This window comes from Lepus europaeus, chromosome 16 (genome assembly GCF_033115175.1).
Source record: "Lepus europaeus isolate LE1 chromosome 16, mLepTim1.pri, whole genome shotgun sequence".
Lineage (NCBI taxonomy): Eukaryota > Metazoa > Chordata > Mammalia > Lagomorpha > Leporidae > Lepus > Lepus europaeus.
The window spans coordinates 75427194-75453137 of NC_084842.1; the positions used below are offsets into that span (position 1 = coordinate 75427194).

General features: G+C 39.9%; 1 protein-coding gene across 1 annotated transcript in view; it reads left to right on the forward strand.

Annotated features, from left to right (window-relative positions):
- Positions 1–5291: 5291 nt before the first annotated feature.
- The window catches only part of KCNIP4 (potassium voltage-gated channel interacting protein 4), a 262017-nt gene continuing 241364 nt past the window's right edge, over positions 5292–25944 (forward strand). The window contains exon 1 of the mRNA XM_062212806.1: positions 5292–5403. Within this exon, the coding sequence (XP_062068790.1) occupies positions 5292–5403 (112 nt within the window). The remainder of the gene's footprint in view (positions 5404–25944) is intronic.

A 25944-nucleotide genomic window follows, 5' to 3' on the forward strand; every position in this document is an offset into this window, starting at 1 on the left:
TATCAGCAGGAAGCTAGAGTTGGGAGGAGAACCAAGATTTAACCCATGCACTCAAATAAGGAACGCAGGTGTCACAACAATCAGTCTAGTCTAACAGGCCAAAGGCCACACTGAGGAATATTACTTAGCCAGAGACTATCACCTGAAATCTGAAACAAAGCTACAATGACAGGGGAGGAAATGATCACTACCAGGATTTAGATACATCATTTCTCTTGATATGATTTAACGGATCACAATCGATTGTGGTCAGAAAATTGAAAGTCTTGTCACTGACCTCTCTCATTCTCAGCCTGGTCAATTAGCTTTGGCATATCTCCTAGAAGTAAGATTTTTACTTCCTAAGAGTTGTGAATATTGTCCATTCACAGTCCCTAACCAAAGCCCCAGTCAACAACAACCAAAAACATTCAACATAGTTCAGAGAAGTCTGGGAGTGAAATAGTAAGGGGTGAAATGTGTAGGATTTAGTACTCGGGACACCTAAGTTCAAATCCCAGCTATGCCCACTGCTACCTCGGTTTCCTGAGATCTCAAATTGGTTCATCTTCTGAAGCCATAATTTTCTCCCTGAAATAATTTAGGTCTCATGGAACTCTGAAATGATTCATTTAGTTAATATCTGTAAAGATTTTAAAATAACGTATGAAATGTATAACTTCTCCATAAATTATGGCTGCTATAATTTCAGGAATAAGTCAGAAATAAATCCTGGTTTTCCCCTACATTGAATATGAATTTACAAAAGTATCAATCCCAATGCCTCATGGATTAACTTCATCTTGGAAATAGTGCTAACACTGAACTTGGTGGTTTAGAATGAGATCAAACTAATCTAAGCATATAAAGTGCTTGGTATGGTGCTTGTTTCAGAGTCAGTATATAGGAAATGTTAGTGATTATTTTGCTCTTCGTTTTCTTTGATATGAAAGACATCTGCTCACCACTCATTATAATGTGAAGAAGGACACGTACATGGCGATGAGGCAGAAAGCTGGGGCATATTTAAGGCCGGCGCTGTGGCTTAACAGGCTAATCCTCCGCCTTGCAGCGCCGGCACACTGGGTTCTAGTCCCAGTCAGGGCACCGGATTCTGTCCCGGTTGCCCCTCTTCCAGGCCAGCTCTCTGCTATGGCCCGGGAAGGCAGTGGAGGATGGCCCAAGTGCTTGGGCCCTGCACCCGCATGGGAGACCAGGAGAAGCACCTGGCTCCTGGCTTCAGATCAGCATGATGCGCCGGCCACAGCGGCCATTGGAGGGTGAACCAACGGCAAAAAGGAAGACCTTTCTCTCTGTCTCTCTCTCTCTCTCACTATCCACTCTGCCTGTCAAAAAAAAAAAAAAAAAAGCTGGGGCATATTTTAATATGACAAACTGGGTTGGGGCTAACAGTGTACGTAGTCAAATGGTTGTGGATTCAGCCATCATCTGGAGATACTTTTAAAACAATAGGCAGTCAACTATTCTTTCCCAGGATAGCCCTAGAAAACCTCTTTCCCCAGATTTTCCCTGCTTTATTAGACTTTTCTGAAGAAATATAAAACTTTTTAAAAAGATGTATATTTATTTTTTATTCAAAAGGCAGAGTGTAGAAGTAGAGACAGAGAAGAGACAGAAATAGAGACAGAGAGACAGAGACACAGAGAGATATAAATAGATCTTACTTATGATGGTTCATTACCTAAATGACCAGACTGAGCCAGGCCAAAGCCAGGAGCCAGGAATTCCATGTGGGTCTCCCATATGGTCGGCAGAAACTCAAAAACCTGGGCATTCACCCACTGCCTTCCCAGCTGCATTAGCAGGGAGTTAGATTGGCGTAGAGCATCCAGGACTCCAACTGGCAATCCAGTATGGGATGCTGATGTTGCAAGTGTCTTAACCTGCTGCAGTAAAATGCTGATGTCTATGACACTCTTTCGATTGTGCTATTACTTTACAAAATCCCACTGTGGAGCATGCATGTGAAAGATCTCCTGCCATCCTTGAGAGCCAAGGCATCCTGTAACTGGACCTAACAGAAAGAGCTCAGAAATCCATGTCCTAATGGTAGCTAATGTCAAGAGGGAAGACTGGGACTCCAAGACACTCATCTAGTGGATCCTAAAACTGCAAATGAAGTTGACCTGAAAAGGAATCTGCCTGCAATCAGTAAAAGCATATCCATAGGTATTTATGTGAATTTCCAGAATGGTGCAGGCTTCTTTCCTAGAAAATGAGATGTGGCCATTTTAAATGCTTTGCCTAACTCTATATATCAAGAGATAGCAGACAAACGTTTTGTTGAAATCTGCTGAGGGGTTTATATGTACAAGCATGAATTTGAGAGCCAGACAAAGAAGTGTTTGAATTCTGGATTACTGGCTCTGTGACCTTTAGCAAGTCATTTAAACTCTCTGTACCTTAGTTCTTTCCCACAATATGATATTATACAGGATTAAGAGACACAGTTATATCTGACTTGACCTAATTAATTTCTATTTTTTTAAACTTTTAATTTACTGTAGTTAAACATTGGTGGAAATTCCAGATAATTGTTACAGTGTTTATTTTCCTTCCAACTACTAAGACCTGCTTTTCCCTCACTGGCTTGCTGACATAACTGCAAACAGAATGTTTGGATGTATGGGCGGTTCTATGGATAGATACAAAGTGGACGGTTCTATGGATAGATACAAAGGTGCCTCCCGTAAACATATTATCCAAAATGAAAAGGGTTAGCTTGGCAACCCAAGTAATTTCTTAGTGCCCAGAGGAGAAACACAATTCTATGGGCTAGGGTGATCAAACAACCTCCATGGTAAAAAGAGTGAAACCAGACCTTGGAGCAGGACTAGGGAACAGCAAAGACACTCCATCCAAGGGGACCCTGCAGAAACTCCAAAGAGGTGGCATTTCCATTATAATCCTACAACTACCACTTACTGAATAGGACACACCCTAGACTGGGCTCCCATTTCTATATTCTGAACCAAGTTTCAGATAATGATGAGAAGGAGAGGGTAGAATTCCCATTTAAAACTAGGAAAACAGACTCAAATATGGGACACTTTCTCCAAGGTGACACACTAAGCAAGGGACAGAACCTATCTATCTACCCCAAACTTGACTCTAACATACTACTTCTAGTAATGACAAAAGCCACTGTTATGCATGGTACCTTCCTCCCTAAAGTCTCCCTCCTTTCACCACCACACATCCTTCCCTGCATGAAGTAGCCTTTCTCTCTCCTGTGCTCCTGTTCTCTGCAGAGGTGTCTATTCAGGAGCTGGTGAACTTATTGGTCACATCCCACATCATGTCTGCTTCCCCCACTAAATGCTAGGGATGGGTATGATTTGTCCTGGTAGCATTCGTGTGCCATTCACAGCTAGTAGTAGCAGCTTTTAATATTAGTAAGGAAAAACTGAAGGAATGAATGCCTTTTGGCTTCTAGGTACTATGTCCACTGCTTGGCAAGTAAGTTAATCCTTTTATGTTTTGGTTTCCTGCCTCTAAAAATGAAAATGCTTATAATATCTCCCACACAGAGTTCTGGGCATGAGTTTATTGTTGATACATCACGATAACATTGATGAGCACTTAATAAGTGGTCAGTAAATATTAGCTACAATTATAAGCTCATTTAACTCTCCTAATTCCCTTTAAATGGAAGACTTTAAATGAAGGATTATAACCCTGACTTCAGAGAAGTCTACATGTCTTGTAGAAGATCACACAGCAAGGAAAAAGCAGAACTTGAATATGATGCTGCCCGTAGGAGGTGTGTCTCATATGAATGAGTTCACATACATCCAGGGGCCACACTGAGCCTCTTCATGTCCATTATCAGCCTGGGCTTGAACAGGGTGGATAAAACTGACACAGTGATTAAGCCAGTGTGGTCCTAGCATAGTCCAGAATCCACAATCATTTCCATGAAGCTGCCTCCTGCTGGATGGCGTTAGAATAAAGCAAGTGATGGCACCTTGGGACCAGCACTACCCCTGCTTCCCTGTTGATAAAAATCACCTGATTTCAAAATGATTTAATTTTATTTATTTGAAAGGCACGCATACACACACACACACACACACATACAGAGAGAGAGAGAGAGAGAGTTCTGCCAGTTCACTCCCCAAAGGGCCACAACAGCAACAACTGGTTCAGGCCAAAGCCAGGAGCCTGGAACTCAGGCCAGGTCTCCCACGTGAGTGGCAGTAACTGAAGCGCTTGAGCCATCACCTGCTGCCTCCCAGGGTATGCATTATCAGGAAGCTAGAACAGGCTTGAGTCCAGACATTCCTGTTTGGGACACAGGTATGTTAACACTTCAGCTGCTAAGCCAAGCACCCACCCTGCCACAAAGAGTGTTTTTAACAAGCACTTCAGGGTGATGCTTATCATCAGGGAAGCCTGGGAAACCGGTGTGAGAGTGGCTGAGGCTAGATGAGCAGGCTGTGGCCCCCCACCCCACAGGTGGCAGTCACTGGAAATCAAATCCTTACAAGGTTTTCTCTGGGCTTCCCAATATCCACGCTTGGAAATATATTCACTAGAAAGTCTGAATCACTCTCCCGTTGGATCAGTGACGTCCCATGAGCAACCAGTGCATGGAGGCAGCTCGGGGGCTCCCTCTTGACTGTCCCCAAATATTTTGCTCCCACACTTTTCTCCCTAGAAAAGCTGCCCAAGGGCTCTCCCAGGGGCTTTCTGAAAGGGACTGCAGGCGTCAGCCGGTAGCACTGATTTTTTTTCTCTCTAGCATCTAGAGAGGGGGCTGAGCTGTCTCCCGGAGGAGGCTCTGGGAGGAGAGGAGAGAGCAGCTGCTGTGGCAAAAAGGGGACATGCACAGGCTTCCCAGGCAGCAAAACTAGCGCACAGCCCTGCCCAGCCTGGCGTCCTCAGCGCGTGGAGCGCGCTGCGCGCTCGAGGCAAGTTTGCTGGGAGTGTCCCTGGTCTCCACCGACCCTGCAAATTCTCCAGTTTGCCAACTGATGCTTCCCTCGCAGCTCTGAAGTCAAAGTATCCGCGGTCGCAGCACAGAGCCGAGAGGCTGGCTGGCGGTGCACTGTGGTTTGGGGGGAGCCCAGCCAGGCAAATGCCAGGATCAGCATGAGAGGCTGGACCTTGGCCCAGGTCTGTCCTCACTCCGGGGGGCCGCCGGCTTCGCACTGTGAGTCTGCCAGGAGGAGCCGCTCACTTTTCCCCCTTGCAAGTCTTTGTTGCAAGCCAGACGTTGCTGGAGTCTCTAATTAACTCCCTCCGCTCCGAAGGGGTCCGGAGGCTGGGATGCTCTGCCTGCTTAGAGGATGTTGACTCTCGAGTGGGAGTCCGAAGGACTGCAAACAGTGGGTATTGTTGTGATTATATGTGCGTCTCTGAAGCTGCTTCATTTGCTGGGACTGATTGATTTTTCAGAAGGTAAAGTGGTCGCTTCCAGTCTGTGCCGTGGGTCAGGTCTGGTTCAGAATTCGATGCAGAAGCTGCAGAAGTTGAGAAAGCTTAATGCCCCGAGTAAAAGTTGGGACATATGCATGCTTGGCATAGAGCACCTTATGGACTGGACAGTTCGTTTCTATCTACCCAGATAGTTGAGGGAAGGGATACAGTACCATTCTCGTTCTATTAGAAGTCTACTGAGGTGCATGTGTCTTGTGGGTTAATTAGATTTCCAAGGTGGGAAGTGAGGCCTCTGCTGTGAGGTGATAATACAGGTTGGTTTGGGACTGTCAAGTTCACATTGGCTACCACGCCTTAATGTCGTTAGCAATCGCAGGCTCTGGGAGAACATCTTGATTTGCAAGAGAAATATTTGTGTGTGCCTCATTAGTTAGGAGGTGTGGGGTATGGCTGGGTTGTTGATTATGATATAAATGCATAAGCTTTTGGTATAAATTGAGTTAATGGGTGCTCAGCAAAAATGCGCTCTCAACACTTAATTTGCAAAAATGTTTCATTTACATTTCCCAATGAGCCACTTTGCTGGTTTCTCTTTCTTAGGAACTTAAACACACAGTTAGGACAGAACTGCTGCTACCAGTACGTATCTTATCCATACAATATAAATTGTACTTTTGCTTGTTAAAATCAATTCTGTTATTTAAAGATTGGAGAATTTTTAAAAAGTTGATGAAATTTCTTCTAACAATCTTAATATAAATATGTATATGCACATGTGAGTAGATGCATCAAACAATTCATGGAAAACTGGAATTCAAAGAAGTTTATTTTGGTGAAAATTTTTTTGAAATTTATGGAGAATTATTTTAGTAATATGCATGTCCATGACCTTTCTGAAGATCTTTGGTATGCGAGGATTTCAAAACTTTTGCAACAAATAAACATCTAATTCCATTTTTCATGAACCTTCTGAAGTACCATCATATGTGTATGTATGTATACACATATGATAGAAGCACACATATGTACATATTCTTCATGAAATAATATCTCTACTAAAATAATATATTTTGAATTACTTAACTAAATCATTTGATGTCTGTTCTACATCTAAGCTCTGCTTTCTTCTTAAGAAAAAGAATGGAGTCCCTCAGATACTAATATCCCTTCAAGATAAGGATTTTTTTATTGACTAGTTGTACTCTTTACTTCTCATATGACATATAGTATGGAAAGATGGAAATATTTAAACCTGGCCATGCTTCTTGTAATATAACTACAGGAGGTAGAACCTGCTAGCTAAAATGACATCATCCCAGACACATCTGGTATATAGGTTGTTTCTGTGATTGTGTGAATGATAGTCACTCTGTGTTATATTCAGGAAGTTATTTTTTCTATGAAGAAGGTTCACTAGGTTCTAACTATTCAGACAAACATAAGAACATAAAAGTTCTCATGTTTTTATATCTCTTTTAAGTATTTTCAATCTATGACAAGTTCTGATTTGGCACAGTGAAAATAATAATGTAATGAGATTAAATAAAACCTCAAAAATGAGTTTTTTTTCCCTCCATATTACACAGTGATTTTCTTTATCCCCTGGAAGAAAAGCAATGTATAAACAAACTTGTCCAAGTGTTACAAAACAAACTCGTGTTATCTCAACACTTCTTCATCAATGCACTAATGCTGGTACCCTAATAAAATACAGATAAGATAAATTCCATTTCTATCAATAGTGTTTCCAAACATGTTGGCATGTTGGGTTTTGTTCTTTGGACTTAGTTGAGCCGTAGTCCCCAGCTTGAATGCACTGTGCTCCAGATGGCTTCATTTCAGAGCCAGGGAATTCTTTGAGAAGTCAACTTTCTCTGCACTCTGAGATACCATATAGTCATTTTCTCGCCAACAGTCATGACACATAAATTGAAAGTCAAAAGTCCCAAACTCACCAGCCCTGACATGACTCAATTTTTATTGCCTAAGCTTTATTTTATGTCACTTAAACTCAAAGGTTTTTATGTTGAAAACTCACATTTGCATTCCAGTTATATGAAAAATAGAATCATAAACCTAATCTCCACCCCCACACCACAACAGTAATCATAGAATTTGAGCTGGTCTGAAGCGTCGTCTTTGGGATAGATACCTACATCATATCCATATCTGCAACCACATCCAAATATATTTTTCTGCTTATACACACATATAGATACGCTACATACTAATAGACAATATGTGAAATTTCCAGAGAGATGGGAACTTTCACACACTGAGTTCAATCAGAAGACCCAATTGTGCTAAAATACAAGGATGCAGATGACCACCATGTATAAGGTAAGAGATGCATTTATTTATTTGAAAGTCAAAGTTACAGAAAGCAAATCACACACACACACACACATAGAGAGAGAGACAGAGAGAGAGACAGAGAAAGAGAGAATCTGCCATCTGCTGGTTCATTTTCCAAATGTCCACATCAGCTTGGACTGGTCCAGTATGAAACCAGGAGCACGGACCTCAGTTCAGGTCTCCCATGTGACTGACAGATACCCCAAGTACCTGGGCCTTCATCTTCTGCTTTGCTAGGCACATTAGCTGAAAGCTGGATCAGAAGCAGAGTAGTTTGACTTAAATCAATACCCCAGTATGGGACAAGATAGTCCCAAGTCATAGTTTAACCCACTGCACCACGGCTTTCACTGTGGATCAGTTCTTTTTTGTTTAGAAATATAAATTAGAAAATTCGGGTTGGAACCAACTCTCATATTTTACGTAGGTAATAACTTCAACTCAAAGAAGTTAATTGATTAATCATAAAACAAAACTGACAAAATCAAAATGACTGAATCCTATACTGTGTTTGTCCTACTACATCACCAACCATTTTTCCTTCACTACTCTTTTCTAACAATAAAAATAGAATAAAAGAAACATACATGTGAAATTGTCTGAAATTTTCAATGTTATTTTGAATGCCCACTAACATTGTATGAAATATCTAAGGGAAATGCATTAATAAGAAATAAGATCATAGAATAGGCACTTAATTTCTACAAAGTTTTGATCCCAAACCAAGTATGGGACCCAAGAATATGACATAAACAAAGTCATATCAGTGACTGTTATCATAGATTAAAAATAGAATTAGAGGGGCAGGTGCTGTGGCATAGTAGGCTAAGCCTCTGCCTGCAGTGGCAGCATCCCATATGGGCTCCAGCTTGGGTCCCAGCTGCTCCTCTTCTGATCCAGCTCTCTGCTATGGCCTGGGAAAGCAGTAGAAGATGGCCCAAGTGCCTGGGACCTTGCACCTACCTGGGACACCCAGGATCCTGGCTTCGGGTTGGCCCAGCTCTGGCTGTTGGTTGCAGCCATTTGGGAAATGAACCAGCAAATGGAAGACCATTCTCTCTGTCTCTCCCTTTCTCTGTCTGTAATTTTGCCTCTCAAATAAATAAATACAATAATGAAAAAATAGAACTCGATCAAAAGCATGCAAGGAAGCTTCCTGAGTCCTTTGCCTTCTAATTTCTGCTCTGAATTTTGCCCATACACGACTTTCAGTGATGATGAATGGCCAGGCTAAGCAGAGGCCAGCAATGAGACCCAATAAGACCATGAGAATTCTGGCCAAGGCCTCTTGCCTATATATTCTCATACTATGACAATTTAAGCTTTCTGGCCACCAGATAAGTAAATGATCAGAAAAAAAATGGTAGCTGAAGACTAAGCCACAATTTGATTGTCATTCTTTCTTGGTGCAAATCATAGAAAAGGCTGACAAGGTTTTTCCCAATCTGCATTACTAAACATTTCACTAAGGTTGAACCACACAGATAATATAGACTGCAATAAATCAGGGCATTAGTCATTCTTTTGGTGGAAAAATGAAGACTGGGCCAAGAGCAGAACCATGAGCTTCATTTAGGCAATGTTGAGCCTCTGTGTTCTCCTATCAGTGATGCTTCAGTGGTGCCACCATGAAGTATTTCCTCCAGCATGACTCTGTACAAAGTTAGAAAATACTTCTGAGTCCGTGTGAATAGAGGGTCTTTGTTAGTGCTAAGCAGCAGCAGTACTACCTTACTATTTTCATCTTTAATGCTGATCAGAATTAGCCATGGATTGAAAAGGGTTAAGAGAAACAATTTTTCCACATAAATTAGTTTTCAGTTTTCAACAAGTCCTAATTTTCCTACTTAAAAAAAGAAAACTCTTTCAATTGAAATCTAAGATTTAAGAAGCAAAGGCAATTTGTAAAGAAGATTAAAATGAGTAATGAGATTTTTATACAATGATTGAGGTCTTATACATATCCACTCATTAATGAGGAGCATGAGGAAGAATACCCACAAGATTAATCTAATCGCTTGGAGGTTTAGTCTGAATATATGTCATGTTAAATTCTAAATGTGTGCAAGGTCTTCCTCATATGTAGACTAAGATGGTGGGAAAGTGGAAGGTGCATATTTAAGCTTCCTCTGTACAGCTACATTCTAGGAGGGGAGACTAATGCCAACCAAGACACAAGGAAGCACGTGGGCGCAGACCCAAGCCACAGCCTGTAGAGGCACAGGAAGGTGCTTCTGGAAGGGGCTCCACAGAGGCCTTCTTGACGGAGAGAGAACAGTTGTACAGCACTTTGAACCTAGAGAAGGATTTTCCAAATTGGAGACCGGGGAAAGAGAATTTCAGGCTGAGGGAGGATCTGGAGCTGTGTCTTGAAGCCTGGACAGGGGCAGTTTGCAGGATGAAGGGCAGGGGATTGGGTGTGGTTTGTAGGACAGGGCTTTGAGAACATTCAAATGGGAGCTGTGGTAGGGAGGTTACTGGGTGCACACTTATTCCCTGACTAGTGAAGAGCTGTTGGTGCAGAGTCTTCATTTTTGGAGAAACAAATAGGACAGATCACTGTCAGGTGAGTCAACCAGAGAGAATGCGAAGATGAATTTAGAAATAACACAGTAGAAGCAGAGACACTAATTATACTTCTATGGCAATTCAGAGGGGGGATAATAAAGACAAAAATCTATATAATTCCCTCTCAATAAAGCACTTTGGGTGAATTATCAATCTTTAGTTTAGCTAGAAATTTTTATTTAAAATTATATCCATAGCCTGCAGCTATTCTGAAACAATTTAATTGTGTTTTATTTCAGGGGGATGTTTGGCTTTAAATATTTTTCTTATCGGAAGGATGAAATATGGATCATACAGTGTTTATAGTTACACATATAGTAGCTTAAACATTCTGATAGGTTTATTTAACATTTTGCAAGGCCTTCAATTACTCTGAACTTTTTGTTTTGGAAAAATTTACACCTAAAACTGTATAGAAAATGTTGTAAAAATGATGTAATGCACTGTCATTGTCCATCATTCATCTTCAATAATTGTCAACATTTTACCATTTTCAGCAATAGTTTGCAAGGGATAAATGTTTCTTGATTGTCTACAATATGTCAGGCACTCTGCTAGCTCTGAAGGCTCTATTATGAATTAAAGATGGATGCTGCTCTTAAGGAACTCCCATTTGTTTTAGAAGAAGGAGAAAAATACATATACTACAACATGTAAAAAAAGATCAATATAAGGAAACCCATGAATACTATAAAGTAATCAGTCCACGCAGCTGAGATAGAAGTGATCAGCGATGACCTCGTGGTGAAGCTCTCTCAGCTGGGCTTTTGTGCATAAGGAGAAGTTGATTAATATGCAGGAAATGTGCCTATGCGACTGTGGGATGTTTCAACAAGTTCATGGAGAAATGAAATTAAAAGATAAGTTTATTTTGGTGTAACTTTTTCTGAAATCCATGAATAGTTTACTCATAATATGTGTTTTCTATGAATGTTTTGAAGATTTGTTATGTTTATGGATTTCCAGATTTTCTTGCACCAAAATAAACTTATCTTACAATTTCATTTCCCACAAACATTAGAAGCCCCCTTATATGATATGTAAGACATTGGACATTGGGTAAGGCAACATTATATAAGCAGAGGGATGTGATACACAAGGCGAAATTCCTGGAGCAACACAAAAAGTATAAGAAGAATTGACATGGCCTTATTCCTTCTCTTGTCTGTATAATTAAACTTGTTCTTTACCATGGTCCTTGTTATAGACAAGATACTAACAATTATGACAAATATCATTGACTTTCATACAGTAATATTGACAGGGCACTTCACTTATACCATAATTGAGGACCTTTAGTGCCACTTGCAAGTTTCCATGGTAGCCTGAAATCTCTTGATGACCTAAGACTGATAAGTAGGTACTGGAGGTGAAAAAGAGAAAGTAGTAGAGGGGTTGAGCTTGTGTTAGGTCTTTTGGAGAGGATTTAAGGAAGTAGTGCGTTGATGTAGATTAGATGCTGTCTAGAAGCAAAGCATTTTGACTGAGTATCTTAATACTTATAAATAGTGAAAACTAGCAGGAGAGTAAGGCTGTAATTGGAAAGGAAGCAAGTAACTGGTACTAGGTAGTGTAGGGGAATCTGTGGTCCATTTTATGGTTTCCAGTTCAAGTTCTTGCTCAGTTCATACCTGGTTACAGAGGGATTGTGTTTGCATGTTGACAGCACAAAGATCTAGCTAATGAACAGATCAGCACCCCCTGGATACAGAGGTACTTTTCCTCTTCTCTGAGAGAGCGGGTGGAGTAAGATGCTGGGGAGTAGAAAATAATGCAGATTGGTCCTAATTCTATAATTTCAAACAAATTACTCAATCTTCCAGAGCTTTGTTTCCCTTTTCTGAAAGATGGAACTAATAATCCTAATCTTTAAGATTCTTATAAGGAATACAAAAACATAAGTGAAATATCAGGTCTGTGTCTCACCCACAAACAGAAGCCAATGAATGCCTTTTTTGTAATTCTGTTGGAATGATGGGTGCCTTGAGTTGGGCCAGTTAAACATTAGAATACATCAGAATCAACTATATGGCCTGTTAACAACACAGATTGTTTGGATCTATTCTCAGAACTGCTTCAGTAGATCTGGGTTGAGGATCTGAGAATTTGCATCTCTAATAAATTCTTACTTGAACCTGCTGCTTCTGGTCCAGGAGACACACTTTGAGAATCACTGAGTTAGGCAATAAATCTGAAAATGCAAACACCTGATTTCTGCAATGTGCTCAACACTGAGTTCTTTAGCCCCTGGTGAGATTTTCTAGAATAATAGCAGCCAGCTTTGACTACATTCAATATTTTAGATGTGGTTGGTCATGTAGGCTCTCACCACTATTCAACTCTTGTAGCACAAAAGCAGCTATAGACAACATGTAAAGAAACATGTAGCCATGTTCTCTTACAGCTTTACTTATTAATGCTCACATTTAAATATCATGCAATCTTCATGTGTCTTAAAACCTTTTTTTTCAAGTTTTTAAGTCATTATTTTAAAGGTAAAACAATGCTTAGCTAGAAGATGATAAAACAAGAAGTAGACTAGATTTGGCCTCTTGGCTATAATGCTTCAACACTTGTTCTAAAGTTGGTAATAAAGGAACCCACTGAAAATGGGCCTCATGTTGGCAAGTTATTGTACTTTGGAAACTTATCTGAATTTTCTGAGCCTTTGTTCTTATTGAAATAATAGGAGTATATTCTAACTCTTTGGGTTGGTGGAATTATTTGTCAAAATCACAATTGATTTGAGTTAGCATGTGTATGTACAACAAAGTGACATTCCTTAGTCATAAAAATTAAGCTATCTACATGTTTTTGTCATGGGACTTGTTGATCAGGTTAGGCAGTTTAGGTTGCTAATGAATTTCATTTTAGATTTCAGTATCTCTTGAACAAGTTGGTGTTATTTTTTGTTGAGTTTTTAAACTTTTATTTAATGAATTTGTTAAAGATAAATTTCAAGTTTTCAAATTAAACTAGCCTTCAGATTGTTACATTCCAATGAGTTTTTCAGGTCTGGGACAAAACATTGAATAATCAAATAGTTTTTAAAAACAAAGTAACCTTAAGTCTGAGCTCTTTTGAAAAAATGAAAGCTCCATAGGAGTAGTTGTAAAAACCATGTTCTTTGAATTAAGAGTCAGGGCACATCTCTCTACCTTTTGCTTACTGTGTGACCTTGGAAAAGATATAGAACCCTCTGAACTTTTTGTCTGTCATTTATAAAATGTGGATAATAATAGTAGTTACCACATATCATTACTATTAGAATGAAATTAAGTGACATTTGTTAAAAATCTGCTTTTTACCATGCCTACATATAGCACTCAATAAATATTGGATATTCTTTTTTAAAAATTTTATTTAAGTTATACAAGTTTCATATATTTCATACATACAGATTTAGGAATATTCTTAATAATGTCAATATCATTGTTTTCTTTGTGTTTCATATCCATTATACCTGTTACTAAACATAATCATTCAGTCACTCATCTGTTTAAAAATAGTTTCAATTGTGATCTGTGTACCAGGCACTGCGCTGGTCACTGGAACATAGAAGCAGGCTGATTTATTACATGGCCCTGGTCTCACATCTAGGACCATGTAGTAGACATGAAGGAGAAACTTATTGCTATATAGAATGTGGGTGTATCAGTAAAACTCACAGGGGTTGTCTTTGAGCTTACTTTGAGTGACACAGTAAGCACATAGTTTATCCTTGGGAACTAGTGATACTTAATAGAAAAGCTAGTGTAGCTTTTCTAAGAACACCTCAGGTTGACCCCAGTTTCTGAATCTTGCATCAGTGAATCACACCACTCCCTTTTCCTAGCATGCCTTCTCCACAAATGCCACCCTACTTCCCTCATTTCAGCTCAAATATAAACCCACTGTCTCCCTAATACCACTTCTCTTCTCTGATCTCAATTCAGTTAATCCTATGTATGTAGTACAACAAAATACTTGAGTCTCATAAAGATCCACACATTGTCCACTTAATTCATTTTCTCCTTGGCTAGGGAGGAGGGAAGGCTTTATCTCAGCTTGGTGTGATTTTTATCCTATCACCACTGCTTCCAGACCTGTGCAGAACATATCACAGACACTGACAAAAACTTAGCTGTGGGTTTCTCCATTGCATCTTGGGTGGATTATCCATTTAAACCAATACACTTGGCTGGCGCTGCGGCTCACTAGGCTAATCCTCCGCCTGCAGCACCAGCACCCCGGGGTTCTAGTCCCGGTGGGGCGCCGGATTCTGTCCCTGTTGCTCCTCTTCCAGTCCAGCTCTCTGCTGTGGCCCCGGAGTGCAGCGGAGGATGGCCCAGGTCCTTGGGCCCTGCACCCCATGGGAGACCAGGAGAAGCACCTGGCTCCTGGCTTCTGGCCAGCGCGGTGCACTGGCCGCAGCGTGCCAACTGCAGAGGCCACTGTGGGGTGAACCAATGGAAAAAGGAAGACCTTTCTCTCTGTCTCTCTCTCATTGACCACTCTGCCTGTCAAAAATAAATAAATAAATAAATAAACCAATACACTTGTCATATCCCACCCCCATCCCCACCCTACTACCCTTCCGTTCTGACTTCATACTCTGACAGAACGCTCCTGAAACAGTGGCTGAGCCCCTCCGTACCCATGATTCTTCTCTGCTGTCGACAAAATAAAATCTCAGTGTCTTTTGTTATTAGCCAAATGATGAGGATCAGAGCAGTGCCTTCCTGCCCAGTCTCAGCTGTGGTCGCTGCACCTTGCTTTTCCTCCTCCCCAGCTTCACATCCCAGCAACACTCTACAGAAGTGGCCTTAGGAGCTCATGCTGTCTCCAGCTGCCATTCTCTGTTCTCTTCCAGAATGCCCTCCCCTTCTCACATTTCTAGAAATACCTCATCAAGCTTTAACGTTAGTTCCTATTCTTCTTCCCCTGGGAAGTACAGAAAAAGGCCTTAGGGGTCTATTTGATGCTTCAACACTTTCAAACCCCTGACTGCCTCCCAACACTCCACACTGCTTCATGCTTCCTCCCTGTCCCCCGCCTATGAATGCAGCTCCTACTAGAACACAGTTCCTGCTTGTCTCCACCTGGTTAGCTCCTGCTTATCATTTAAGCTCAGCTCAGGAGCTATCTGTTCCAGAAAACTGCCCTTAAACTCTGTAGTTGGATTAAAATACCCATTTCTGTTATCCCAAAGCACTCTATCTTAGCTCTTCAAACTACATTAAACTCCTGGTTTCAGTGCCTTTCTCTTTCACTGAACTTCAAGCACCACATAAGCAGAGCACTTATCCCTGTCCTTTCTAACTTGTGAGTGGATGCATGGCTGGGAACATAACAGGTAGTCAAGTTTATTCAGAGGTTCTGATAACAAACTTCTCAGAGTTTCTATAACACTCTTGAATTAATACAATCTTTTTTTCTTTTTTCTTTGACAGGCAGAGTTAGACAGAGAGACAGAGACAGAGAGAAAGGTCTTCCTTCCATTGGCTTACCCCCAAATGGCCGCTATGGCTGGGGCACTGTGGCCGGCACACCGTGCTGATCCGAAGCCAGGAGCCAGGTGATTCCTCCTGGTCTCCCATGCAGGTACAGGGCTCAAGCACTTGGGCCATCCTCCACTGCCTTCCCGGGCCACGGCAGAGAGCTGGACTGGAAGTGGAGCAACTAGGACTAGAACCCTGTGCCCATATGGGATGCCGGCGCCGCAGGCTCAATTCTGTCACATAGCACATAGCCATAAGTCCTTTCCATACTTACAGAGATAGGAAAATTTGCTGAAGAGCCTAAATAACTTGTCCAATCTTTGATCTTCCAAACGATAAAACTGAAATCAACCACAGTATACATAAACTACAAGTATTTTTTTGCCCAAACCTTCTTTAAAATTCTAAGGTTTTTTGTTTTCCAAAATTTCTATAAATTAATATATTATCTAAGGTATCTGGATTAGAAAAATCAGGATAATACATTGAGGGTTGGGTATTTACTTAGAAATCCATATGAATAGAATTAAGGACCCAAGTGGCTTTATATGTCCGCACATGCACATTTTGAATGTCATGGAAACTCTAATGAGTAAACAAGATGATATGGAAGATTAGCAACACTGAAGGAAATTGGTGATGTGATTCCTAATTTAAACAAATTACAAGGGAAAATGGATAATGATAAAATAATTAGAAGACTGAAACACCTGAACAAATATTCAAATCCCACATCTGTTTTTACAATATTGAGCAATTCCTAAATATCACTGGTGCATTGAAGATGGAATTAGCAGACTACTAAACATCACTTCAGTGAAAAGTCAGGATTAACTTCTTCCTGTTATTGTAAACGTAACAGGAGACCCAGAGAGAGTTAGCCAAATACATTCCTTTATGACAATAGAGGTTATATAGCTAAAACGCTCTTGGAAAATGTACCTCATTAAAAAGTTGCACAACCAACATTCTAGACTAAAAGTTTAAAGCTCAGAATAGCAACCTACCTCACCGTTGTTGTATGTCTCTTCAGCTCTGTAGGAACAATAAAACTAACACGTAGTTAACATTTAAACATTTATTCAAGGAAAAATGCCAAATCAGCAAAGAAATCCTTTTGTTGAAAAAATTTTGTGGAATGTTGACCTGCCTAGCTAATGCATTCCAAATGCAAAACTTTTATGATAATAGGACCTATTCTTGCCAGTGGCTGTCTGAGAAGAGTGGAGACATTTTTCCATGAAAATGAGTCTCCTCAACCTATCACATAACAGAGGTGCCTGAATATTCAAATGTCCATTCTTTCCAGAATAATTTAAGTCCTGGAATAATTATTTAAGAAAGTCTGATGGCTTCCTTAAAGAAAGCTGTTCAGGCTGGGAGTGGAGGGATATTTTTCAAGTGAATAGGAGTGACAAGATTTTGTACCATGACAGATATACTATGAGTTACCGCCTCTAAAAGAAGTCACTCAATTATTTCATGCTAAACAGTGTTAATGGTGGGATTTCTTTACTGTATAATGTCCTTTGCTCTTGGACATGGCCTTGGTGTTTTATAGTAAGCCGCAGCAAGATTATTGGTATATTTGGCACTTTTTTAGCATCTCAGATACCAGGTGTGTTGGTCTAAGACCAGTCCCAGATATAAGTTGGAATAAAGAATAGGAACTGAGTAACACTAGTTATTCACTCCTTTGCTGTTTCTTGAGTCTTATAAATATGGAGATAGTTAACTACATAGGAGAGGAATAGAGGGAAATCCCTAGCAGAGGGTGAAAAGTTAATTTCATTTTTTTTAAAATGAAATATTTTATATTCTTTCTTTAAGATTTATTTATTTGAAAGGCAGAGTGACAGAAACAAAGGGAGAGACAGAGAGATCTTCCATCTACTGCTTCACTCCCAAATGCCTGCAATGTCTAGGGAGCCAGGTAGAAACTAGAAGCCAAAAACACCATCCAGGTCTTCCATAGGGGTGGCAGGGACCGAGTACTTGGGTTGCCCTCTGTTAGGCTCACAGGTGCATTAGTTTCAGGCTGGGTCATCTCTTGGCTATGGGACATTGTTGTCTCCAGTGGCTATACTATGATGCCAGTTAGTTATATTCTTATGGCTGTTTCTCCACCTTCTCTTTAATTAAATAGAGTTATTCAGAGTTTGCTTTAAATACAAGTAAACAAGTGAGAGTTTCCCCCTCTTCTGCTTCCATACACTATAGAAAATGTTTATTTAACATGCCTCCTAATTAAAATTATCTCCAAACCATTTCCTCACACAGTAAAAAGAGAAGTCTTACTCTGTAGGTGAGAATTAGGGTCCTTGAAATTGCACATGGCCCTGTCCAACCTCATCGCAAATTACTCCATATTAGCTCTGTTTTCCCTTCAAAGGCTAATAAAATAGGATATTTAAAATAGGGCAAATATGTTTATTTCCATGATAGCAACTAAGCACTTTAAGTACAGTCAATATTCACAACACTGCTGCCTGAGGAAAATAAATGTAGTGAGCGTCAAATAAGCTTAGCAAATTGCCCATGATAATGATTGTGAAGCTCAACTCTGAGTAGCTGGGAGGAATCACCAGAAAAGAAGTTGAAGGCCAGAGAATTTAGTTAAATAGTGACATTTTTAAAAATGGTCTTGGTGAACTTCAGACTGAAGCACACTTTCTTTGCGTGTTGCCAGAACAATAGCTTTTTTCTCTGATGACAATACAGATGATGTGTGTAGAGAATTTGGGCATTAGAATGATTGACTATTTGACTCCTGTAGTTTAGCTATGACTGGGTTTTGCTTTTTACCCTCATACCAAAATCTAATTTTCACCCCAATCAGTAGATGGTACAGCCAGAGATAGACAGACTGTGGTATGTTTGAATTCTCCCACCATTTACAAGATGTTGGTCTCAGACACAAATTATTTCATTTTTTTTAAAACCTAAGATTCTCTTATAGAAAACAACAACATACTTTCATTGGGTTGTTTTAAGTACTAAAACAGGCTGAGGACCTTAAATATATAAGTACATACTTATGAAACCTTAATGAAGCCCATTAAGAAGCAATCCCTTGGTAGTTATTATAATATGTATTCAACAGTTTTTGTACTGAGAATAAAAATCGGAAAAGTTTGTTAAAGAAAATTCATGGGGATTTTTACATAAGGTCTTTAAAAAACATACTTTTGCCACACTTTTACCAAAAACATAATTGAGACGTTGGCACATACTTTGGCTTACCTAGAGGAAACTGAACAGGGCTTGGTGAGCTGTTTGGCTGAGGGCAGAGAATCACCTTGCCCCTGGACTCGAGCCCACTGGGTGCATTCTGGTCTCATTCCATCCATGTGTTTGTCTTCCCTGCAGGTGCCTACCTGCTCTCCTGCATCTACCTGAGTTTAAGGTATCTTTAAAATCAGGTCTAGTACCCTTTTATGAGGGGTCTCCAAAAAATTCTTAGAAAATACATATTAAAAAAAAAAAACTATGCAGGGACTTAAAAAATGTTTGTACCAAAATAAAGTTATCTTTATTATTATACCCCAGAATTTCTTTAACCTATTTTTTCCTTATTATTTTTGCCATACCCAGTTCACTCCCTGACTTTCTTTCTGCTCCGCTTCCAGTTTTCTGTATCTCTTCCTATGGCTAAAAGTTCCTTGAGCGCAGGACTCACACACTATATGATCCATGGACTAGATATCACCCTTCATAGAGCATGTGGGATTTCATTAATAAGTCACTGTTTGAGGAAATACAAGGAGCAGAATCGTGTGGTTTCCTGAGGGGCAACAAATTATTGAATAATAGAAATAATTCATAAAATGAATAGTAAGTCATAATGGTGTGTTTTTTTAAATCATTATAAGTACTACCATTTCATTTTTGCCACATTTTAAGAGAAAAGACAGTTTTGATCCCATTTTAAAGATGAATAAAGTAAAGGTTAGAAAAGTTAAATGAGTTCCTAATGCTTTTCTGTTAAAATATTCTAGCTAGATGATTGAAATCCAAATCAAATGGATAGAAGAATAATTGAATAAGACTTTAGAGATTTTAGAGATTTAAATGTCCCAAATCTGACCATTGATTAGTTATAAATCACAGTATCACTGTCTATAAATATTTTCAGCATTGTAGGATGTCGTTTGAATAGTATGAATAGAATACATTTTTATGTTTAGTTCTTTTGTTTGTTTTCAGATGAATAAAATGATAAAAATAAAACCTTTAGACTTTTTTTTAAAAAATGGGAAAGAGAAGCACAACTTTGTTTCAATGTTTAGATCAATGACCAGTATTACTGCTCTAAGGTCTATGTGTGTATCTACAATACCCCTTGTTCTGACTGTCAGAGTCTTTCAGAGACAGCCTGATCAACAACATCACCTTTACCTCTACCTGGTTCTGAACACATAAGAACCAAGATCGAAGAGTCAGAAATAGGAGCAAAAATGTGACCTGTTTTGATGATAGACCCCAGGTGGGAGGCTGTGGTTCTGTGTGAGAGCCATGTGCACCTGCCATCTGGGTCCAAAATTAGTATGATTTGGCTTCTAAATATGTTTTTCCTGATCTGTGGAAATTAATAGAGTACCAAAAATGTAACATATAGGAGTGAAATTGACATTTTGAGATTCGATGATGGTTTACAGCCCTTGTCTCTACTGTTGAGGAACAGTGTTTTTTTCTTCTGTTTGTTGAAAACTTTATTTAGTGTAGGGTTAATCTTTTGAGTAAAAAGTAAACTGAAACCAGATCATTGTAAAAATTAAGAGAGGGAATAAGAGAGGAAGGATGAGGAAGTGTGGGATTGTAGGTCGGGAAGTATCACTATGTTCCTAAATCGGTATGTATGAAATACATGAAATTTGTTCACATGAAATAAAATTTTAAAAACAGTGATGCCAGCCAGGTGTTGCCCCAGGATATGGTGGGGACAGATTTGCTGTTTGAGACAGATTGAATATTGGAAGAGCAGGGGAGAGTCTTGTTGCAGACAGTTTGCTTCTAAAAAGAACAAAAAAATCAGACAGGGCAGGGATGTTATCCTAGCTAAATTTACCAATTAGATAAAGTCATTCTCCTCAAGGAGAGTGGAAGTGAGAGTCAAGTGATGCCTGGGAGGTTTAGGGAATACATGTTGTCATAGAAACTAAAACGGCAGGGAAGATGCCTTTGCCTAACACTGACCTCTTAGAATCTCCCGTTAAGAGCTCTAGAACTTAAACCATAAATGGATCACTAATTTTAGAGTCACTTCTATGTGTGAAGCTATTCATGAGTTGAGTGTTGGTACATTAACATTTCCTGACACAGAGTGAATTATTTTTGTTGTTGTTTTCATTGCCTTCCAGAGACCACTGTTTTGTATCCTGGGATCCCTGGGCCCAGCATCTCATGGGTACTTGATTCTCACATAGATTCTGTTCTGCACTCACATCCACATCTTGGAGCTAGACCTGGCATTCTGCAATTTTATAACAGCACCCAGGTGATAACAAGGCAGTTTAATTAAAGGAAACCTGAGCTATCTATATAAAATTTTCTGTTAAAGAAAAAAAAAAAACCATGAATGCTCCAAATGCACACTATTTGTTCATTTCCTGTGCTACTTTGAATTGCTGAGGTTGGGGACTCTCATTTTTCACTGGAAATCATTGTATTCATTTCTCAAAACCATAAGCTTCTTTCAGCTCTCAGAAATTGGTCTTTTGTGCACAAAGAAGATTTTGTATAGTTACTGGTAGAATATTGGGTTGGTGCCTTGATAAAGTTGGGTAATGTTTTATAGATATTTTCTTTATTTGAGCTGTTAGAAAGTTTTTAAAACATTCATTTTGTTTATTAAATAATCCAAAACATAATATTTCACATTTTGTCATTTGCCTTGGGTATTATTAAAAAGATAATACATAAAGCTCGTTTTTTTTTTCTGAATTCTTAAATTGTATTTTATTTTTTCTCATGTCCTTTTCTGTCTAAGGAATTACTATCTAATTATGGAGTATAAAAGAATAGAAAATTCTCCCTTAATATTCAAAAATTTATTAAATAGGCAGATTTTTAAGAACATTCTTTGTACATGAAGTACACCAATGAGCTGGGTTTATTTTACAAACATATAAAAATTCCTTGATAAATGTTCATATGCATGATTAAGAATCTCTGAAGTCTCAATGGGAGCCTTCCTGCTGCTCCCACAGAATCCTGCATTGTCTTCTAGGACAATCTGACCCTCTGCACTCACCCAGGTTTCATCTAACTCTATAGCACATCACTGACTTCTAAGAGATTTTATTTTGTTAAAGATCTGTTCAGGTGTTGTTTTTGCTTCTGGATGGCTCACTGCTATATTCCTAGCACCAAAAATAGCACCAGTATTTGCGAAGTGCTCAATTTTAGTTGAAAGAATGAACTATTTGGGTCAGAGTAACAGTGGGTTGTAACCGCTGCTAAATGGGGTCCTTGTGAGGAGGAGGGGACTGCCTTGCACAGATCTGCATCCCCTGTTTACATATATGGGTCCTGACTCCCTGTGCCTATGGGAAGATCTTTTCTGGGACTTTCACTACCAGGTTGGGCATATGCAGGAGGTAGAGCAGGAACTAGAGCCAGGTGTCCCAAGTCAGAACACAAAGGGCCCCGCAAACAAGAAGGATCAGATTCTTCATGGCATTCTACATTGCCCATAATTTTGCCAAAGTGGCTCAAAAAAAAAAAAAAAAAAGTCATTTAGTACAAAACGGGCTGACCATAACCTCTTCTTGTCTGAATTTTTTCCCCTTAAACTGTGAGGTATAATTTTGCTCATAACTACTCTTGATTCCTTATAAAATAAAAAATTTTGGAAAAGAAGTGAAGCTCTCTTGAAGAAGCTCCTATCTAGACTAAAGGACCATTCAGACTCAGTTCCTGGACACATCCCCTTACCTTATGTTCTCGTTTCATCTATCTAAAGAGCTAAGAACAGTAACCACATGCCTCCAAGCCCAGTGTTCTTGCAATGTCAGCAGCCAATATTGCAGCACAGGTTAAAATCCCAGCTGCTGTGATTCCAATCAGCTCCCTGCTAATGTGCTGGCAAAGCTGTAAAAGATGGCCCAAGTACTGTGACCCTGTCACCCACGTGGGATACCTGGATGGAGTTCTGGCTCCTGGCTTGGGCCTGGTGCAGCCCTGGCCTTTGTGGCCACTTGGGAAGTGAACCAGCAGATATAAGATGGATCTCTCTTTCTCTCCTCTCTCTCTCTCTGTACCTCCTTCTCTCCGCCTTTCATACAAAATAAATCACTCTTAAAAAAAAAAAAAACCAAACAATTAATGTGTAAGAAAACGCCTCCTGTGATTTGCATTATCAGGATGCTTGAGTTGGAGCTGGCGCAGGTTATCAAACCCAGGCACTCTGATGTGAGAAGCTGGTATTTCATTGCCATCTCATCTGCTAGGGCAAATGCCAGCCCTCTTCTTTTTTATGCTTAGAATGTGTGTTCCCTATGCCAGAACTTAAACCAGAGACGTCTGAGATTCAGTCGGACAGTAGTGATCTTTGATTTAATCTGCAATGATTCAGTGAAGTAGATGTTCATGTATGATATTAAGGACTGTACCCAAGTTTTCACAGCTGTGAAAACACAGTTTGAGCACAGCTGGCCTCCTTGCAGAGCTGATCTGTAACCACCTATTCCATTAGTGATGTGCTTTCTCTGCTAACGTGTTCAAGGTGGAACCAGAAGTATACAACCTGAAATATCACAAAATGTGATAAAAGTGGTGTGATAAAAATAAGACAAAGCAATTAGCTGTGTTTTTGGGAGCAAGGGAAATCTTTAAAGAGAGAAAATGTAGATTGGGTATTTTTCTGGGAGGGGAAGGGGACAGAAATTATCAAAGGGAGAATTTTAATAGTCAGTCTGCATTATGAATTAGCTTAGACTAATTTTTAGTAATTTCTACCCTTACTCTTTCATGTTGATACAATCTCAGCATTTTGGAACCACTTGTTAACCTGTATTCATTTGTAAATAAACATAATTAGTCTGTCATCTAAGTCCATAGGACAGCCATTGTAGCAACACTAGACAATGACTGCATGATGCTAAAGGCAATTATTTCAAAGCACAGTGAGTTTGGGCCACTTGTGGCCATGGGCTAAGAGGTGATCCACTTGTCCCTGTGACTGTCTTCTCTTATGCTACCCTGGCCTTGGTGCATATGAGAAAGATCTCATTTTTATCCTTCCGGCCCTCTTCAGTGTTTCAAACTAAGCTCTCTGCAGCAGGCAGTGAACGGAACCTTTTCCATCTGGCCAAAGTAATCATTCAGAGATTATATACACCTACTGATGTCAACATGTTCCACGATGGGTGGATTTCAATTTTGTTTGGCATCCCACAGCTGTGAAGATTTAATCCTCAGCACTGTGCCCAGCATTGCCCATGTTTTCACAGCCTGTGCATGTCCATCATTCTCCCAGCACAAGGGTTCCTACCACTGCTGCTAGTCATGCTGGTTCCTAACACTGCTGCTAGTCACGCTGGGTATAGTGTGCTAAGCACACTTCTTCTAGGCACCATTTGATGACTATTCACAAAGTAGTATTGAGCAGTCTCAGCTGCAAATATTTGCTGATTAAGCCTACATTATTTTATTGGTCTTCCTGTCACCCAAATAGTCCATCTCTATTGAAGTGATTCTGTAATATACTCCAAAGGAATATGCTGCTGTCTACCTCTGTAAAACAATGACTTTCTGTCTGCACTGAGTTGAAGAGTTGTTCTGTGTATAATGATACATCTGTTGAACTCCACCCAAAGGAAAACCATAGTTCCTGTGTTGCTGTTCATTGGTTTTTACCAAACAGTAGAGGGAATGTCTGTACTTGGTCTGTCCTCCAGAGGAGTCTGTAACTTTCTTGGTTTTTGCATCAGTCTGGAGATTTTAGAGAGTCCATGAAGGGTTTCTCAGTTTGCTTTGACGTCAGTGCAGTTCTTAGTTCCCCAGGCCTTTCCCCATACTCCGTTGTCTGACTGAAGGAACGTGCACTTTGCATGGTTTTGCAGAAGCAGCATTGGCTTTGTGGATTTGTGTTCATTGTGGATTTGTGTTCATTGACCATCAGGAACTCCACCTACCACATGCTCTGGGCCAGAAAAGTGAATCTCCTCATCTGGTGAATTTCACATGAGTCTTTCCTTTAACACACCCAATGGTACCCTTAAGATACTTTACCATAAATACTAATTGAGCAGGAGGTTACAAGGAAACCAGGGGACCAGAGAGTATAAAGGTTAATGAAATGTACAAATGTAATCCTTGCCTTGCCCAGTGACTTAACTTCTTATTTCTGTGGAAGATGGAGTTGAGGCCAGTCCTTCAGCATTTTATTAAGAAGGTCAGTAATCAACTTCCTGCATCCCATCTTTCTCCTCATGCAGGCCATACCTGTGAAGACAGTCAAGTCCAGAAAGAGAATAGCATGTGGAGAGCTAGCAGTGCCTCTTGTAATACAGGCAGATTAAGCCATTATTCTTAGATAATTCTGTATCTTCGCAGTTTAGTGATTAAATTATAATTATTAATGTTCTTCATTTGCAGTGTGAATAGTGCTCTTCTAGCTATCATAGTATCCCTGAGGATTTCCATATGCAACTCCTCATATGATTGCCTCCATCGCCCTTGATAACAGGAGAGGCACAGATCAGAATCCCAAAACGGAAGGTCACAAGCCATGAAGTGACTGGCTGTAAGCAACCTGAGCCAGGGCATGCAGCCGGTTTGTGAGGAGGCTGATGGCCAGCAACAGGACAAGAACTTGAAGCCAGGCAAACCTGGAATCAAATAATGTCTCTGTCCACAACAGAGAACTCAGATCTCTGCTACATGTGAGAACTTGGGTTTAAATTCCTGATCAGCCACTTACAAGCTACGTCTTAAACCCTTCACTTAACCTCTCTGAACCTCTGTTTCCTCATCAGTAAAATGGTCCAATACATCATGAAATTACTGGTAAGACCAGAGAGAATGAGTGCAGTGTGCCTGACCCAAGTTTGCGTTGCCAATAGCAACACTCCAATAAATTGTATTAATACCAGTGTAAATCAGTAGTCATGTCCATGGCAAGAAAAGAATACTGACTGTGGTATAAAAAAAGGTG